Consider the following 18,009-nt stretch of genomic DNA (forward strand, 5'->3'; position numbering starts at 1 on the left):
CATTCCACCCCATTTTTCCCTCTTTTTCCCCCTTTCTTCCCCATTTCTCCCCCCTTTCCCCCCCTTTTTCCCCATTCCCCCCTTTCCCCCCCATTTTTCCCCATTCCCCCCAATTCCCCCCCTTTCCCCCCCATTCCCCCCCATTTCCCCCCCATTTCCCCCCATTTTTCCCCCCTTTTTTTTTCCCATTCCCCCCATTTTTCCCCCCATTTCCCCCCCATTTTTCCCCATTCCCCCATTCCCCCCCCATTTCCCCCCCTTTTCTCCCCATTCCCCCCCATTCCCCCCCCTTTTCCCCCCTTTTCCCCCCATTCCTCCCCATTCCCCCCTTTTTCCCCCCTTTTCTCCCCATTCCCCCCCATTCCCCCCCCTTTTCCCCCCTTTTCCCCCCATTCCTCCCCATTCCCCCCTTTTTCCCCCCATTTCCCCCATTTCCCCCCCATTCCCCCCATTCCTCCCCATTTCCCCCCATTCCCCCCCATTTCCCCATCCCCCCCATTTCCCCCCTTTTTTTTCCCATTTCCCCCCCATTCCCCCCCATTTTCCCCCCATTCCCCCCCATTTTTCCCCATTCCCCCCATTCCCCCCAATTCCCCCCCTTTCCCCCCCATTTCCCCCATTTTCCCCCCATTTCTCCCCCATTCCCCCCATTTCTCCCCCGCTTTTCCCCCCAATTCCCCCCCATTCCCCCCATTCCCCCCCATTTCCCCCCCATTCCCCCCATCCCCCACACACACGGAGCCTGGGCCGTTTCTCAGCCTCTTTAATTCACCGCGGTGACCCCGAGACCCCCCCCCGCCCTCCCCCCTCCCCCCATCCCGGGGGGAGGGGTCCTGGGGGCTCGGGCCAGGCCTGGGGGAGGGGTCGGGGGCTGTTTTTTGGGGCGGGGGTCCCTACACGGAGTGGCCGCGGAGGAGGGGGCGGCTCTCGGCGCTCGGGGCCCCCCCCAGGGCCCGCTGCAGGAGCCGCCCCACGGCGACATTTGGGGCCAGCCAGGGCCGGGCCCGGGGGGGCGCGGGGGGCAGCGCCGAGTACTTGACCCGTCTGGGGGGGCAAAAAGGGGTGGGGGGCACTGGGAGGGTGGCACAGCCACCCCATAGCGAGCGTTCCCCCACCCCATAGCGAGCGTTCCCCCACCCCATAGAGCCCCCCACCCCATAGCGAGCGTTCCCCCACCCCATAGAGCCCCCCAGCCCATAGCGAGTGTTCCCCCACCCCATAGAGCCCCCCACCCCATAGCGAGCGTTCCCCCACCCCATAGAGACCCCAGCCCATAGCGAGCGTTCCCCCACCCCATAGAGACCCCACCCCATAGCGAGTGTTCCTGATGTCCCCCACCCCATAGCGAGTGTTCCCCCACCCCATAGAGACCCCACCCCATAGAGACCCCAGCCCATAGCGAGCGTTCCCCCACCCCATAGCGAGTGTTCCCCCACCCCATAGAGACCCCCACCCCGTAGGGAGTGTTCCCCCACCCCATAGAGACCCCACCCCATAGCGAGTGTTCCCCCACCCCATAGAGCCCCCCACCCCATAGCGAGCGTTCCCCCACCCCATAGCGAGCGTTCCCCCACCCCATAGAGCCCCCCACCCCATAGCGAGTGTTCCCCCACCCCATAGCGAGTGTTCCCCCACCCCATAGAGACCCCAGCCCATAGCGAGTGTTCCCCCACCCCATAGAGACCCCACCCCATAGCGAGCGTTCCCCCACCCCATAGCGAGCGTTCCCCCACCCCATAGAGCCCCCCACCCCATAGCGAGTGTTCCCCCACCCCATAGAGACCCCAGCCCATAGCGAGTGTTCCCCCACCCCATAGAGACCCCACCCCATAGTGAGTGTTCCCCCACCCCATAGCGAGCGTTCTCCCACCCCATAGAGACCCCAGCCCATAGCGAGCGTTCCCCCACCCCATAGCGAGCGTTCCCCCACCCCACAGAGACCCCACCCCATAACGAGTGTTCCCCCATCCCATAGAGCCCCCACCCCATAGCGAGTGTCCCTGATGTCCCCCTCCTTCCCCGCAGTGTCCTCCCACCCCTTAACGTGTCCCCCCCCGTGTCCCCCCAGCACACAGAGTCCCCCCAACCCCACCCCCCGTGTCCCCCCCCGGTGTCCCCCCGGTGTCCCCCCCGTGTCCCCCCGGTGTGTCCCCGATGTCCCCCCGGTGTCCCCCGTGGTGTCCCCCGGTGTCCCCCCCGTGTCCCCCCACTGTCCCCCCCGCTGTCCCCCCGGTGTCCCCCGGTGTCCCCCCCCGTGTCCCCCCCGTGTCCCCCCCGTGTCCCCCCCGCTGTCCCCCCGGTGTCCCCCCCGTGTCCCCCCGATGTCCCCCGTGGTGTCCCCCGGTGTCCCCCCCGTATCCCCCCACTGTCCCCCCCGCTGTCCCCCCGGTGTCCCCCCGGTGTCCCCCGGTGTCCCCCCCCGGTGTCCCTCCCGGTGTCCCCCCCGTGTCCCCCCGGTGTCCCCGCTGTCCCCTCACCTGTAGGTGCACGCGGCCGTGCCCAGGGCGGCCGCCACCAGCACGAGCCCCACGAACAGCGTGGTCCAGTTGGTGGCCGGAGCGGCTCCTGGGGACAGGGACAGCTCAGCCCCACCCGGGGGACACCCAGGGACATCCCCGGACCCTGTCCCAGCTTGTCCCGGTGACCTCCGACAGGACAGGGACAGCCCAGCCCCACCCGGGGGTCACCCAGGGACATCCCCGGACCCTGTCCCAGCTTGTCCCGGTGACCTCCGACGGGACAGGGACAGCCCAGCCCCACCCGGGGGACCTCGGGGACATCCCCCGGACCCTGTCCCAGCTTGTCCCGGTCACCTCCGACGGGACAGGGACAGCCCAGCCCCACCCGGGGGACCTCGGGGACATCCCCCGGACCCTGTCCCAGCTTGTCCCGGTCACCTCCGACGGGACAGGGACAGCCCAGCCCCACCCGGGGGACCTTGGGGACATCCCCGGACCCTGTCCCAGCTTGTCCCGGTCACCTCCGACGGGACAGGGACAGCCCAGCCCCACCCAGGGGACCTTGGGGACCCTCCCCAGCCCCTGTCCCCCTGTCCCCGTCACCTCCCCCAAACAAGAACAACCCAACCCCACCCAGGGGACCCTTGGGGACACCCCCAGCCCCTGTCCCCGCGTCGCACCTCCCACGGCCACGCGGGTGGTGGCCACGGCCAGGGACAGCTCAGCCCCACCCAGGAGACCCTCCCCGACCCCTGTCCCCCCGTGTCCCCGTCACCTCCCCCAAACAAGAACAACCCAACCCCACCCAGGGGACCCTCCGCAGCCCCCGCCCCCGCGTCGCACCTCCCACGGCCACGCGGGTGGTGGCCACGGCCAGCCCGTTGCCGTTGGCCAGGGACACGTTGAGGCAGAAGAGGCCGGAGCGGTTGAAGTCCTGGCGCAGCACGAGCTCGCAGCCGGGCGCCGGCGACACCGGCGAGCACAGCTCCGCCTCCACCGTGCGACACTCGGCGTCCGCCACCACCGTGCACACCTCCTCGGGCAGGCTGCGGGCACGGCCGTCAGCGCCGGGGACCCCTCCCGGTTTGTCGCCGCTCCCCGTCGCCGCGGTCGCCGCTCCCCGTCGCCGCCGCGGTCGCCACTCACCTGCCCTCGCACGTCACCGTCAGCTCCACGCTGCTGCCGCTGCCCCGCGGCGCCACCTGCACGATGGCCACGCTCTCGATGCCCTCTGCGGGGTGGCACGGAAGGGGTCAGCGGGCTCGGACACCCCCCCCCCCGGCCGGACCCCCGCCCAGGCCGGACCCCCCCGGGACTCACGGACGATGTCCAGCTGGGTGGCGAAGGTGCCGTAGCGGTACAGGACGCAGCCGGGGAAGTTCTCGGCCGGGGCTTGGCGCTTGACCAGTGCCAGCGGCTGGGCCGTGGTTCCAGCTGCGGCTGATGCAGCTGTGGCTGATGCAGCTGTGGCTGATCCAGCTGTGGCGGCTGCAGCTGTGGCGCCGGGGGTGTTTCCAGCTGTGGCAGCGGCCAGGGACGCAGCCGTGGCTCCCGCCGTGGCTCCCGCCGTGGCTTCTACGGTGGCACCCGCCGTGATGCCAAGCATGGCTGCAGCTGTGGCATCAGTGGCAGGTCCAGCTGTGGCCGCTCCAGCTGTGGCATCAGTGGCAGGTCCAGCTGTGGCATCAGTGGCAGGTCCAGCTGTGGCCGCTCCAGCTGTGGCCGCTCCAGCTGTGGCATCACCCGTCCCTCCGTCTGTCGCCGCATCTGCAGGGCACACGCGGAAGACGCTGGGCGAGGACAAGGGGGACACCGAGCCCTTGGGGACACCCCCGCCGTGTGTCCCCTGCCCCGCCCCGGGCCAGCACCCACCTGCAGCCGCTGACCCCTCCGCGGTGACCGAGGTGTCCCCCCCGGCTGCGGTGGCCACAGCGGGGGACACGGAGGAGGCGACAGCGGCGCCGGTGCCACTCGCCGCGGTGCTGGCAGCGAGGGCGGGGGCGGTGGCGGAGGGGACCGAGAGCTCGGTGACAGCGGGGACAGAGGGGTCGGTGACAGCGGGGGCCGAGGGTTCCGCCGCCGACCCCCCCGTGGGCTCCGCGGGCTCTCCGGGGGCTGCGGGAAAAGAGGGGTTGGGGTCACCCCCGCTATGGGACACCCCGGGACACCCCCAGGGTCCGGGCTGGGGTCACCCCTGCTATGGGACACCCCGGGACACCCCAGAGTCTGGGCTGGGGTCACCCCCGCTATGGGACACCCCGGGACACCCCCAGGGTCCGGGCTGGGGTCACCCCCGCTATGGGACACCCCGGGACACACACTATGGGGTGAGGGGACACTCTGGGGCACAGGGGACACCGGGGACACACCCCATGGGGCGAGTGGCTCTGTGGGGTGAAGGGGACACCGGGGACACACCCCATGGGGCGAGTGGCTCTGTGGGGTGAAGGGGACACCGGGGACGCACCCCATGGGGTGAGGGGACACTCTGGGGCACAGGGGACACACCCCATGGGGCGAGTGGCTCTGTGGGGTGAAGGGGACACCGGGGACACACCCCATGGGGCGAGTGGCTCTGTGGGGTGAAGGGGACACTGGGGACGCACCCCATGGGGTGAGGGGACACTCTGGGGCCGGGGGGACACTGGGGACACACCCCATGGGGTGAGGGGACACTCTGGGGCACAGGGGACACTGAGGACACACCCCATGGGGTGAGGGGACACTCTGGGGCACAGGGGACACCGGGGACACACCCCATGGGGTGAAGGGGACACTCTGGGGCACAGGGGACACTGAGGACGCACCCCATGGGGTGAAGGGGACACTGAGGACGCACCCCATAGGGCGAGTGGCTCTGTGGGGTGAAGGGGACGCTGAGGACACACCCCATGGGGTGAAGGGGACACTGAGGACGCACCCCATGGGGCGAGTGGCTCTGTGGGGCACAGGGGACACTGAGGACGCACCCCATGGGGCAAGTGGCTCTGTGGGGTGTAGGGAACACCAGCCACACCCCCCTCGGCGTGGGGGGGACACCGCGGCCACCCCCACGAGGCGATGCTGGGGCCATCCCCGCCCTCCCTTACCCGTGCTGGTCACCGCCACCGTGCTCTGCGCCCCGGTGGCGGTGGTGGCCGCGGGCCGGGTGGCCGTGGGACCCTCGGAGGGCGGCGGGGCCGTGCTGGGGCCGCAGGGGCTGAGGGGGATGGAGGCCTGGAGCACCAGGCGCGCCGAGAAGGAGCCGGTGTCCAGGTAGGTGTGGGTGACGGTGGCGCTGCGCGTGATGAGGGTGCCACTCTGGTCGCCGAAGTCCCACGAGTAGGACACGTCGGCGTGGCGCAGGTAGCGGCTGGGGTCGTGCAGCCGCACCCTGAAGGCCACGGCGCGGTTCCGCACGAAGCGGCCGCCGCCCGGCCCCGCGTCCGGCAGCTGCGACACGTCCACGGCGAACGGCACCTGGTCTGCGGGGACGCGGAGGGGACGGGGTGGCACCCACACGGGTCTGTCACCGCCCACCCTGTCAGCTGCAGCCCACAGCACCCACGGGTCTGTCACCGCCCACCCTGTCAGCTGCACCCAGTGTCACCTGCACCCAGTGTCACCTACAGCTCCAAAACCCAGGGTCACCTGCACCCAGTGTCACCTACAGCCCCAGCACCCACGGGTCTGTCACCGCCCACCCTGTCAGCTGCACCCAGTGTCACCTGCACCCAGTGTCACCTGCAGCTCCAAAACCCAGGGTCACCTACAGCCCCCAGCACCCAGTGTCACCTGCAGCCCCCAGCACCCAGTGTCACCTGCAGCCCCAGCACTCACCGTTCTGTCACCACCCACCCTGTCACCTGCAGCCCCCAGCACCCACCGTTCTGTCACCGCCCACCCTGTCAGCTGCACCCAGTGCCACCTGCACCCAGTGTCACCTGCAGCCCCAGCACCCACGGGTCTGTCACCTCCCACCCTGTTACCTGCAGCCCCCAGGGTCACCTGCACCCAGTGTCACCTGCACCCAGTGTCACCTGCACCCAGTGTCACCTACAGCCCCAGCACCCACCGTTCTGTCACCGCCCACCCTGTCACCTACAGCCCCCAGTGTCACCTGCACCCAGGGTCACCTGCAGCCCCCAGCACCCAGTGTCAGCTGTACCCAGTGTCACCTGCAGCCCCAGCACCCACGGCTCTGTCACCGCCCACCCAGTGTCACCTGCAGCCCACAGGGTCACCTGCACCCAGTGTCACCTGCACCCAGTGTCACCTACAGCCCCAGCACCCAGTGTCACCTGCACCCAGTGTCACCGGCAACCCCCAGCACCCAGTGTCACCTACAGCTCCAAAACCGTGTCACCTGCAGCCCCAGCACCCAGTGTCACCTGCACCCAGTGTCACCTGCACCCAGTGTCACCTGCAGCCCCAGCACCCACGGTTCTGTCACTGCTCACCCAGGGTCACCTGCAGCCCCCAGTGCCACCTGCACCCAGTGTCACCTGCACCCAGTGTCACCTACAGCCCCAGCACCCACGGTTCTGTCACCGCCAAAACCCAGTGTCACCTGCAGCCCCCAGTGCCATCTGCACCCAGTGTCACCTGCACCCAGTGTCACCTGCAGCCCCCAGGGTCACCTGCACCCAGTGTCACCTGCACCCAGTGTCAACTACAGCCCCAGCACCCACCGTTCTGTCACCGCCCACCCAGTGTCACCTGCAGCCCCAGCACCCACGGCTCTGTCACCGCCCACCCTGTCACCTACAGCCCCAGCACCCAGTGTCACCTGCACCCCGTGTCACCTACAGCCCCCAAAACCCAGTGTCACCTACAGACCCAGCACCCACTGTCCCAGCTGCCACCACCCTGTCACCTGCAGCCCCAGCACCCAGTGTCACCTGCACCCAGTGTCACCTGCAGCACCCAAAACCCAGTGTCACCTGCACCCAGTGTCACCTGCAGCCCCCAAACCCCACTGTCACCTACAGCCCCCAGCACCCAGTGTCACCTACAGCCCCAGCACCCACGGCTCTGTCACCGCCCACCCAGTGTCACCTGCACCCAGTGTCACCTGCAGCCCCCAAACCCCACTGTCACCTACAGCCCCAGCAGCCCCCACCCCAAAACCCACCGCCCCAGGACCCCCCACCCCGTTCCCCGTGCCCCCCAGCACCCACCGGTGATGCTGAACTGGGTGCTGGCGTGGCCGATGGGGATGAACTTCTGGCGGCCCCGGTAGTGGTACACGGCCACCTCCATGGTGTAGGAGCCGAGGGGCACCCCGGCCGTGCCCACCGTCAGCTGCGACGCCGCCCCGTCCACCACCTGCCAGTACCGCCCTGGGGACAGCGGGGTCAGTGCCACGGTCAGTGCCACGGTCAGTGCCACCATGGGGACACCCTGGACACCACCGGCCAGTACCGCCCTGGGGACAGCAGGGTCAGTGCCAGGGTCAGTGCCAGGGTCAGTGCCAGGGTCAGTGCCACCATGGGGACACCCCAGACACCACCTGCCAGTACCGCCCTGGGGACAGCGGGGTCAGTGCCAGGGTCAGTGCCAGGGTCAGTGCTGGGGTCAGTGCCAGGGTCAGTGCCATGGTCAGTGCCACCATGGGGACACCCCGGACACCACCTGCCAGTACCGCCCTGGGGACAGCGGGGTCAGTGCCAGGGTCAGTGCCGGGGTCAGTGCCAGGGTCAGTGCCAGGGTCAGTGCCACCATGGGGAGACCCCGGACACCACCTGCCAGTACCGCCCTGGGGTCAGTGCCAGGGTCAGTGCCACCACAGTGAGGTCAGTGCCACCACCACAGCAGGGTCAGTGCCACCACAGGGGGGCCAGTGCCACCATGGTGGAGTCAGTGCCACCACAGCGGGGTCAGTGCCACCACCACAGCATCAATGCCACCACAGCAGGATCAGTGCCACCACAGCGGGGTCAGTGCCACCACAGGGGGGTCAGTGCCACCATGGTGGAGTCAGTGCCACCACAGCGGGGCCAGTGCCACCACCACAGTGGGGTCAGTGCCACCACCACAGCGGGGTCACTGCCACCACGGGGGGACACCCCCAACCCTTGTTTTGGGTTAAACCTCTGCCATCCTCACCCCACGTCCACCAGACGTAGACGAACTTCCCGCGCTTGTCCCTGGGCAGCGGCTGCCCGTCGGGAAAGGCTCCGGTGGCATCGGGCTGCTCCGGGAACACCGGCTCCCCTTGCGTCACACGGGTGCCTGTGGGGACACGGAAGGTGAAGGGTGCGGCCGGGGGTCCCCGGCGGGGTTTTTTGGGGGGGTTCAGGGGGGGCGCTGACCATTGACGGTGCAGTTCCGGCTCCAGACCACGCGGCCATCGGGCAGCACCGTCTGGTTGCCCGGGAAGCGCAGGGCGATGGAGAACGTGGCCTGGGCGCCCGCCATGGTGGGAGCGTCGTTGCTGATGTCGAAGGTGACGTCCCCACCTGCTCGGGGATAAGGTCGGGGGGGTTCAGGGACACGGTCGGACCCCTCTGGTGACCCACCATGCCCACCCCCCCCCTCCCCGTCCTGCCTGGCACCCACCTCGCCAGCAGTCGCTGGTCCGCTCCTGCCAGGGCCGGTAGAGCCCCGCGTCCCACGTGCGGAACTGCGCCGGCCGCCCGCTCCACGCCCGGCTCCGGCCACGGCTCCGGCCAGCGGCTCCTGCAGGAGCAGGGACCCCCCACCCCCCGTGTGCCGCTGTCAGGGGGTGAAGGGTCCCCAACGTGCCGCTCTCTCAGGGGGCTGCCAGGTCCCGCCGTGTCCCCCCGTGTCCCCCATTCTCTGGGGGCTGTCAGGTCCCCCCGTGTCCCCCACTCTCAGGGGGCTGTCAGGTCCCGCCGTGTCCCCCCGTGTCCCCCATTCTCTGGGGGCTGTCACGTCCCCCCGTGTCCCCCCTTGTCCCCCGTGTCCCCCATTCTCTGGGGGCTGCCAGGTCCCCCCGTGTCCCCCGTGTCCCCCATTCTCTGGGGTCTGTCACATCCCCCCATGTCCCCCGTGTCCCCCCTTGTCCCCCGTGTCCCCCACTCTCAGGGGGCTGTCAGGTCCCCCCGTGTCCCCCGTGTCCCCCCCACACTCTGGGGGCTGTCAGGTCCCGCCGTGTCCCCCCGTGTCCCCCATTCTCTGGGGTCTGTCATTCCCCCCGTGTCCCCCGTGTCCCCCCTTGTCTGGGGTCTGTCACATCCCCCCATGTCCCCCGTGCCCCCCACACTCTCCAGGGTTTGTCAGGTCCCCCCGTGTCCCCCGTGTCCCCTGTGTCCCCCATTCTCTGGGGTCTGTCACCTCCCCCCATGTCCCCCATGTCCCCCCTTGTCTGGGGTCTGTCAGGTCCCCCCGTGTCCCCCGTGCCCCCCACACTCTGGGGTCTGTCATATCCCCCCGTGTCCCATCATGTCCCCCACTCTCTGGGGGCTGCCAGGTCCCCCCATGTCCCCCGTGTCCCCCCTTGTCCCCCGTGTCCCCCACACTCTCCAGGGTTTGTCAGGTCCCCCCGTGTCCCCCGTGTCCCCCATTCTCTGGGGTCTCTCACATCCCCCCGTGTCCCCCGTGTCCCCCGTGTCCCCCATTCTCAGGGGTCTGCCAGGTCCCCTCATGTCCCCCCATGTCCCCCGTGTCCCTCACTCTCTGGGGTCTGTCAGTCCCCCCAGGTCCCCCCATGTCCCCCGTGCCCCCCACACTCTCCAGGGTTTGTCAGGTCCCCCCATGTCCCCTGTGTCCCCCGTGTGCCCCACACTCTCTGGGGTCTGTCACATCCCCCCGTGTCCCCCCTTGTCCCCCGTGTCCCCCATTCTCTGGGGTCTGCCAGGTCCCCCCATGTCCCCCGTGTCCCCTCTCTCCGGGGTCTGCCACATCCCCCCATGTCCCCCCATGTCCACCGTGTCCCCCACGTCCCCCGTGTCCCCCATTCTCTGGGGTCTGTCAGTCCCCCCATGTCCCCCATGTCCCCCACACTCTCCGGTCTGTCAGGTCCCCCCATGTCCCCCTCTGTCAAGGGTCTGTCATTCCCCCGTGTCCCCAACTTCCAGGACACTGCCAGGTCCCCCCGTGTCCCCCATGTCCCCCACACTCCGGGGTCTGTCACATCCCCCCGTGTCCCCCGTGTCCCCCGTGTCCCCCATTCTCTGGGGGCTGTCAGGTCCCCCCATGTCCCCCCATGTCCCCCGTGTCCCCCACTCTCTGGGGTCTGCCAGGTCCCCCCATGTCCCCCGTGTCCCCCTCTCTCTGGGGTCTGCCACATCCCCCCATGTCCCCCATGTCCCCCACTCTCCAGGATCTGTCACCTCCCCCCATGTCCCCCCCTCACACGGCACTGAAGTGTCCCCCCATGTCCCCCTCTTCCAGGCCTCCTCCAGCCCCCCCACCCCTGGGCTGTCCAACCGCGTCCCCCCACCAGCGTGGGGACCCTGGGGGGACCCTGGGGGGACCCCCGGGAGCCTCGTGACGGAGCTCGGGCCAAGCCACGCGCGGGCAAAGCCATCACATGGCGCCCCAAAGCCCTTTCATGTGACGCTCAGCTGAGCCGGGCCGGGATGGGACGGGGCGGGCACCCCCCGTGTCCCCACTCCCGGGGGGCTGCAAAGTCCCCCCCTGTCCCCACTCCCGGGGGGCTGCCAGGTCCCCTCAGTGTGGGGGGCTGCCAGGTCCCCCCGTGTCCCCACTCCCGGGGGGCTGCCAGGTCCCCTCAGTGTCCCCACTCCCGGGGGGCTGCCAGGTCCCCTCAGTGTCCCCACTCTCGGGGGGCTGCCAGGTCCCCTCAGTGTCCCCACTCCCGGGGGGCTGCAAAGTCCCCCCGTGTCCCCCACTTTTAGGGCTCTGTAAGGTCCCCCCTGTCCCCCACTCTCAGGATGCTGCCAGGTCCCCCCCCGTCCCCCCATTTTCAGGGGTCTGCCAGGACCCCCCCTGTCCCCCCATTTTCAGGGGTCCGAAGGGTCCCCCCTGTCCCCCACTCTCAGGACACTGCCAGGACCCCCCGTGTCCCCCCATTTTCATGGGTCTGCCAGGACCCCCCATGTCCCCGTCACTCTCAGGACACTGCCAGGACCCCCCGTGTCTCCCCATTTTCAGGGGTCCGAAGGGTCCCCCCGTGTCCCCGTCACTCTCAGGACACTGCCAGGACCCCCTGTCCCCCCCATTTTCAGGGCTCTGCCAGGTCCCCCCATGTCCCCCACTCTCAGGACGCTGCCAGGACCCCCTGTCCCCCCATTTTCAGGGGTCCAAAGGGTCCCCCCCTGTCCCCCACTCTCAGGACGCTGCCGGGACCCCCCCGTCCCCCCCTTTTCAGGGCTCTTCCAGGTCCCCTCGTGTCCCCCGTCACTCTAAGGGCACTGCCAGGATCCCCCCTGTCCCCCCATTTTCAGGGGTCCGAAGGGTCCCCCCGTGTCCCCGTCACTCTCAGGACGCTGCCAGGACCCCCCATGTCCCCCCATTTTCAGGGGTCTGCCAGGACCCCCCATGTCCCCGTCACTCTTAGGACACTGCCAGGACCCCCCGTGTCTCCCCATTTTCAGGGGTCCGAAGGGTCCCCCCTCTCCCCCACTCTCAGGACGCTGCCAGGACCCCCTGTCCCCCCATTTTCAGGGGTCCCAAGGGTCCCCCCCTGTCCCCATCACTCTCAGGACGCTGCCGGGACCCCCCGTGTCTCCCCATTTTCAGGGGTCTGCCAGGACCCCCCCGTCCCCCCATTTTCAGGGGTCCGAAGGGTCCCCCCGTGTCCCCAACACTCTCAGGACTCTGCCAGGACCCCCCTCGTGTCCCCCACTCTCAGGACGCTGCCAGGACCCCCCATGTCCCCCCATTTTCAGGGGTCTGCCAGGACCCCCCATGTCCCCGTCACTCTCCGGACACTGCCAGGACCCCCCGTGTCTCCCCATTTTCAGGGGTCCCAAGGGTCCCCCCCTGTCCCCCACTCTCAGGACGCTGCCAGGACCCCCCCGTCCCCCCCTTTTCAGGGCTCTTCCAGGTCCCCCCGTGTCCCCGTCACTCCAAGGGCACTGCCAGGACCCCCTGTGTCTCCCCATTTTCAGGGGTCCGAAGGGTCCCCCCTCTCCCCCACTCTCAGGACGCTGCCAGGACCCCCTGTCCCCCCATTTTCAGAGGTCTTCCAGGACCCCCCCGTCCCCCCATTTTCAGGGGTCTTCCAGGACCCCCCCCCATGTCCCCCTCACTCTCAGGACGCTGCCAGGACCCCCTCGTCCCCCCATTTTCAGGGCTCTGCCAGGACCCCCCCGTGTCCCCCTCACTCTCAGGACGCTGCCAGGACCCCCCCTGTCCCCCCATTTTCAGAGGTCTTCCAGGACCCCCCCCGTCCCCCCATTTTCAGGGGTCCCAAGGCTCCCTCCGTCCCCTCACTCCCAAGTCCCTCCCGTCCCCCCCCCCCTCACACGGGGCCACCGCGTCCCCCCCCCGTTCCGAAAAACGGGGTCCCCCCACGTGTGTCCCCCATTCCCAGAGCGATGGGGACCCCCCCCCCCACCCCTCCCCACTCCCGCAGTCCCCCCCACACCCCGCAGCCAAGGACGGGGACCCCACAACCACCCCCGAGGGGGAATTCTCGGGGTGCAGGATTTGGCTCCCAGGCGAGCGAAGGGCTCTGCACCCCACAACCCCCCCCCCAAAGGGTCCCGTGCAGCGCTCTGGACGCCCCCTCCCCCCCAAAAAAACCCCACTCACGCCGTTGAGCCGCAGCCAGGACCAGGAGTGTCCCCAAAACCGCGATGGCCCCGAACCCCCTCATGGTCGCCACGCCGTCTCCCCCCCCCCACGCTCGGGCACCGCCGGGGTAGAGGCGCTGGGGACGGGGACGGGGCCACAAAAAGGGGCTCTCATTTGCATGATCCCACCCCAAAAAAAGGGGGGCGCGAGGGCCGCACCCCCCTCCCACGTGGGGCCACCCCGGTCACACGCTCCGGTGCTGCCCTGGGGGGGAGGGGTGAGGGGGAAGGATATGGGGGACATCCCCCCCCAAAATCGGGGAGGGGATTTGGGGGTGGTCGCTCCCCGTTCCCGGCACGGGGTGACCCCAAGGGTGGGGATTTGGGGACCCGCAGAGAGTGGGGGGTCGTGGTGGGTGGGGGGGGGGCGGCTGACACTTCAAGGGGGACCCCGGGGTCTCAGAAAAAGGGGGGGGGTCCCCAATGATGCACACGGTGGGGATCGGGGGGGTCCCCAATGATGCAGACGTGGGGGGACCCCGGGGTCTCAAAAAAAAGGGAGGGGTCCCCAATGATGCACACGTGGGGGGACCCCGGGGTCTCAAAAAAAGGGGGGGGTCCCCAATGATGCACACGTGGGGGGACCCCGGGGTCTCAAAAAAAAGGGGGGGGTCCCCAATGATGCACACGTGGGGGGACCCCGGGGTCTCAAAAAAAGGGGGGGGTCCCCAATGATGCACACGGGGGGGGACGGGGGGGTCCCCAATGATGCACACGTGGGGGGACCCCGGGGTCTCAAAAAAAAAGGGGGGGGTCCCCAATGATGCACACGGTGGGGATCGGGGGGGTCCCCAATGATGCACACGTGGGGGGACCCCGGGGTCTCAAAAAAAAAGGGGGGGGTCCCCAATGATGCACACGTGGGGGGGGGGGGGTGACACCCGTGGGGGGACCCCCGAGCCCATTGAGAGCGGGGGACCCCCGGTGTGACACCTGGGGGGGGGTGGGGACCTCCCAGTGCGGCACCCATGGGGGGACCCCCAATGGGACACCCAGGGGAGGGGTCCCCGATCCCGCACGTGCGGGGGGACCCCAAATGGCACAGGGGGGACCCCAAATGGCACAGGGGGGACCCCGATGGCACAGGGGGACCCCGATCCCGCTGGGTGACACAGAGGGGACCCCAAATGGCACAGGGGGACCCCAAGGGCACAGAGGGGACCCCAAAGGCACAGGGGGACCCCGATCCCGGTGGGTGACACAGAGGGGACCCCAAATGGCACAGGGGGACCCCGATCCGGGTGGGTGACACGGGGGGGCCCCAAATGGCACAGGGGGACCCCGATCCCGGTGGGTGACACAGAGGGGACCCCAAATGGCACAGGGGGACCCCGATCCCGGTAGGTGACACGGGGGGGACCCCAAAGGCACAGGGGGACCCCGATCCCGCTGGGTGACACGGGGGGACCCCAAATGGCACAGGGGGACCCCGATCCGGGTGGGTGACACGGGGGGGACTCCGAGGGCACAGGGGGGACCACGAGGGCGCAGGGGGACCCCGATCCGGGTGGGTGACACGGGGGGACCCCAAATGGCACAGGGGGACCCCAAATGGCACAGGGGGACCCCGATCCCAGTGGGTGACACGGGGGGGACCACGAGGGCGCAGGGGGACCCCGATCCCGGTGGGTGACACGGGGGGAGCCCAAATGCCACAGGGGGACCCCAAATGGCACAGGGGGACCCCGATCCCGGTGGGTGACACGGGGGGACCCCAAATGGCACAGGGGGACCCCGATCCTGCTGGGTGACACTTGGGGGACCCCAAATGGCACAGGGGGACCCCGATCCCGGTGGGTGACACGGGGGGGACCCCAAATGGCACAGGGGGGACCACGAGGGCACAGGGGGACCCCGATCCCGCTGGGTGACACGGGGGGACCCCAAATGGCACAGGGGGGACCCCAAATGGCACAGGGGGACCCCGATCCCGGTGGGTGACACGGGGGGACCCCCAATGGCACAGGGGGACCCCGATCCCGGTGGGGGTGACACGGGGGGGACCCCAAATGGCACAGGGGGACCCCGATCTCGGTGGGTGACACAGAGGGGACCCCAAATGGCACAGGGGGACCCCGATCCCAGTGGGTGACACGGGGGGGACCCCGAGAGCACAGGGGGACCCCGATCCGGGTGGGTGACACGGGGGGGACCCCAAATGGCACAGGGGGGACCACGAGGGCACAGGGGGACCCCGATCCCGCTGGGTGACACGGGGGGACCCCAATTGGCACAGGGGGACCCCGATCCCGCTGGGTGACACTGGGGGGACCCCAAATGGCACAGGGGGACCCCGATCTCGGTGGGTGACACAGAGGGGACCCCAAATGGCACAGGGGGACCCCGATCCCAGTGGGTGACACGGGGGGGACCCCGAGGGCACAGGGGGGACCACGAGGGCACAGGGGGACCCCGATCCCGCTGGGTGACACGGGGGGACCCCAAATGGCACAGGGGGACCCCAAATGGCACAGGGGGACCCCGATCCCGCTGGGTGACACAGAGGGGACCCCAAATGCCACAGGGGGACCCCAAATGGCACAGGGGGACCCCGATCCGGGTGGGTGACACGGGGGGGACCCCAAATGGCACAGGGGGACCCCGATCTCGGTGGGTGACACAGAGGGGACCCCAAATGGCACAGGGGGACCCCGATCCCGGAGGGGGTGACACGGGGGGGACCCCGAGAGCACAGGGGGACCCCGATCCGGGTGGGTGAAACGGGGGAACCCCAAATGGCACAGGGGGACCCCGATCCCGGTGGGTGACACAGAGGGGACCCCCAAATGGCACAGGGGGACCCCGATCCCGGTGGGTGACACGGGGGGGACCCCAAATGGCACAGGGGGGACCCCGATCCGGGTGGGGGGTGACACGGGGGGGACCCCGAGGGCACAGGGGGGACCACGAGGGCACAGGGGGACCCCGATCCCGCTGGGTGACACGGGGGGACCCCAAATGGCACAGGGGGACCCCAAATGGCACAGGGGGACCCCGATCCCGGTGGGTGACACAGAGGGGACCCCAAATGGCACAGGGGGACCCCGATCCCGGTGGGTGACACGGGGGGGACCCCAAATGGCACAGGGGGACCCCGATCCCGCTGGGTGACACAGAGGGGACCCCAAATGCCACAGGGGGACCCCAAATGGCACAGGGGGACCCCGATCCCGGTGGGGGTGACACGGGGGGACCCCAAATGGCACAGGGGGACCCCGATCCCGGTGGGTGACACGGGGGGGACCCCAAATGGCACAGGGGGACCCCAAAGGCACAGGGAGACCCCGATCCGGGTGGGTGACACGGGGGGACCCCCAATGGCACAGGGGGACCCCAAATGGCACAGGGGGACCCCGATCCGGGTGGGTGACACAGAGGGGACCCCGATGGCACAGGGGGACCCCGATCCGGGTGGGGGTGACACGGGGGGGACCCCAAATGGCACAGGGGGACCCCGATCCCGGTGGGTGACACAGAGGGGACCCCAAATGGCACAGGGGGGACCCCGATCCGGGTGGGTGAAACGGGGGAACCCCAAATGGCACAGGGGGACCCCAAATGGCACAGGGGGACCCCGATCCCGGTGGGTGACACAGAGGGGACCCCAAATGGCACAGGGGGACCCCAAATGGCACAGGGGGACCCCGATCCCGGTGGGGGGTGACACGGGGGGGACCCCGATCCTTTCCAGGCCATTTTCTTCTCCCGGGGGGTGTCCCTGTCCGTGGGGCCGCTCGTGCGGGGCCGTGCCCGTGGGGCCACGTGCGCGGAGAGCCCCGTGACCCCCGGAGAGCCCCGTGACCCCCGTGGGTCCCCCCGGGGCTGCTCCCCGTGACCCCCGTGTGCCCCCCCGGGGCTGCTCCCCGTGACCCCCGTGTGCCCCCCCCGTGTGTCCGGTTGTGACCCAGCCGCGGGCTCAGGGTCCGGCCGCAGCCTGCACGGGCTCGGTCCCAGCGTCCGGTCCTCGGTGCCGGTGTCGGCTCCGGCCACTGGCCGAGCATCCCGGCTGGAGCCGGCGGTGTCCCGGGCCCGATCCCATCCCTATCCCAGTCCACGTTCCTGTCCCGACTCCAATCCCGGTCCCTGTCCCCGGTGTCCCGACTCCAATCCCGGTCCCTGGCCCTGGTGTCCCGATCCCTGGTCCCTGTCCCCGGTGTCCCGATTCCAATCCCCGGTCCCGGTCCCCGGTGTCCCGACTCCAATCCCGGTCCCTGGCCCCGGTGTCCCGATCCCTGGTCCCTGTCCCCGGTGTCCCGATTCTAATCCCCGGTCCCGGCCCCCGGTCCCTGTCCCTGTCCCCGGTGTCCCGATTCCAATCCCTGTCCCGGTCCCCGGTCCCTGTCCCTGTCCCCGGTGTCCCGACTCCAATCCCGGTCCCTGGCCCCGGTGTCCCGATTCTAATCCCTGTCCCGGTCCCCGGTGTCCGGATTCCAATCCCTGTCCCTGTCCCTGTCCCCAGTGTCCCGATCCCTGTCCCTGGTCCCTGGCCCCGGTGTCCCGACACCAATCCCCGGTCCCTGTCCCTGGTGTCCCGATTCCAATCCCCGGTCCCTGCCGCCGGTCCCCGGCCCTGGCCCCGGTGTCCCGACTCCAATCCCGGTCCCTGTCCCCGGTGTCCCGATCCCTGTCCCTGTCCCTGGCCCCGGTGTCCCGATTCCAATCCCTCTCCCTGTCCTCGGTCCCTGTCCCTGTCCCCAGTGTCCCGATTCCAATCCCCGGTCCCTGTCCCCGGTGTCCCGATTCCAATCCCCGGTCCCTGTCCCCGGTCCCGGTCCCTGTCCCCGCTGTCCCGATCCCTGTCCCTGGTCCCTGTCCCCGGTGTCCCGATTCCAATCCCTGTCCCT

General features: G+C 69.7%; 1 protein-coding gene across 1 annotated transcript; it reads right to left on the minus strand.

Moving 5' to 3' along the window:
* Nucleotides 1-893: 893 nt before the first annotated feature.
* On the minus strand, nt 894-13,188 carry PMEL (premelanosome protein). Its single transcript, XM_068998808.1, has 12 exons — nt 13,125-13,188; nt 9,000-9,119; nt 8,753-8,899; nt 8,547-8,672; nt 7,619-7,780; nt 5,549-5,923; nt 4,332-4,574; nt 3,780-4,136; nt 3,606-3,690; nt 3,303-3,505; nt 2,478-2,565; nt 894-1,044 (listed from the first exon to the last, which is right to left on the minus strand). Exons 1-12 carry the CDS (start codon nt 13,186-13,188, stop codon nt 894-896), a joined length of 2,121 nt encoding a protein of 706 aa, XP_068854909.1.
* Between the last annotated feature and the right edge of the window lie 4,821 nt (nt 13,189-18,009).

Source organism: Aphelocoma coerulescens, unplaced genomic scaffold (assembly GCF_041296385.1).
Source record: "Aphelocoma coerulescens isolate FSJ_1873_10779 unplaced genomic scaffold, UR_Acoe_1.0 HiC_scaffold_175, whole genome shotgun sequence".
NCBI lineage: Eukaryota > Metazoa > Chordata > Aves > Passeriformes > Corvidae > Aphelocoma > Aphelocoma coerulescens.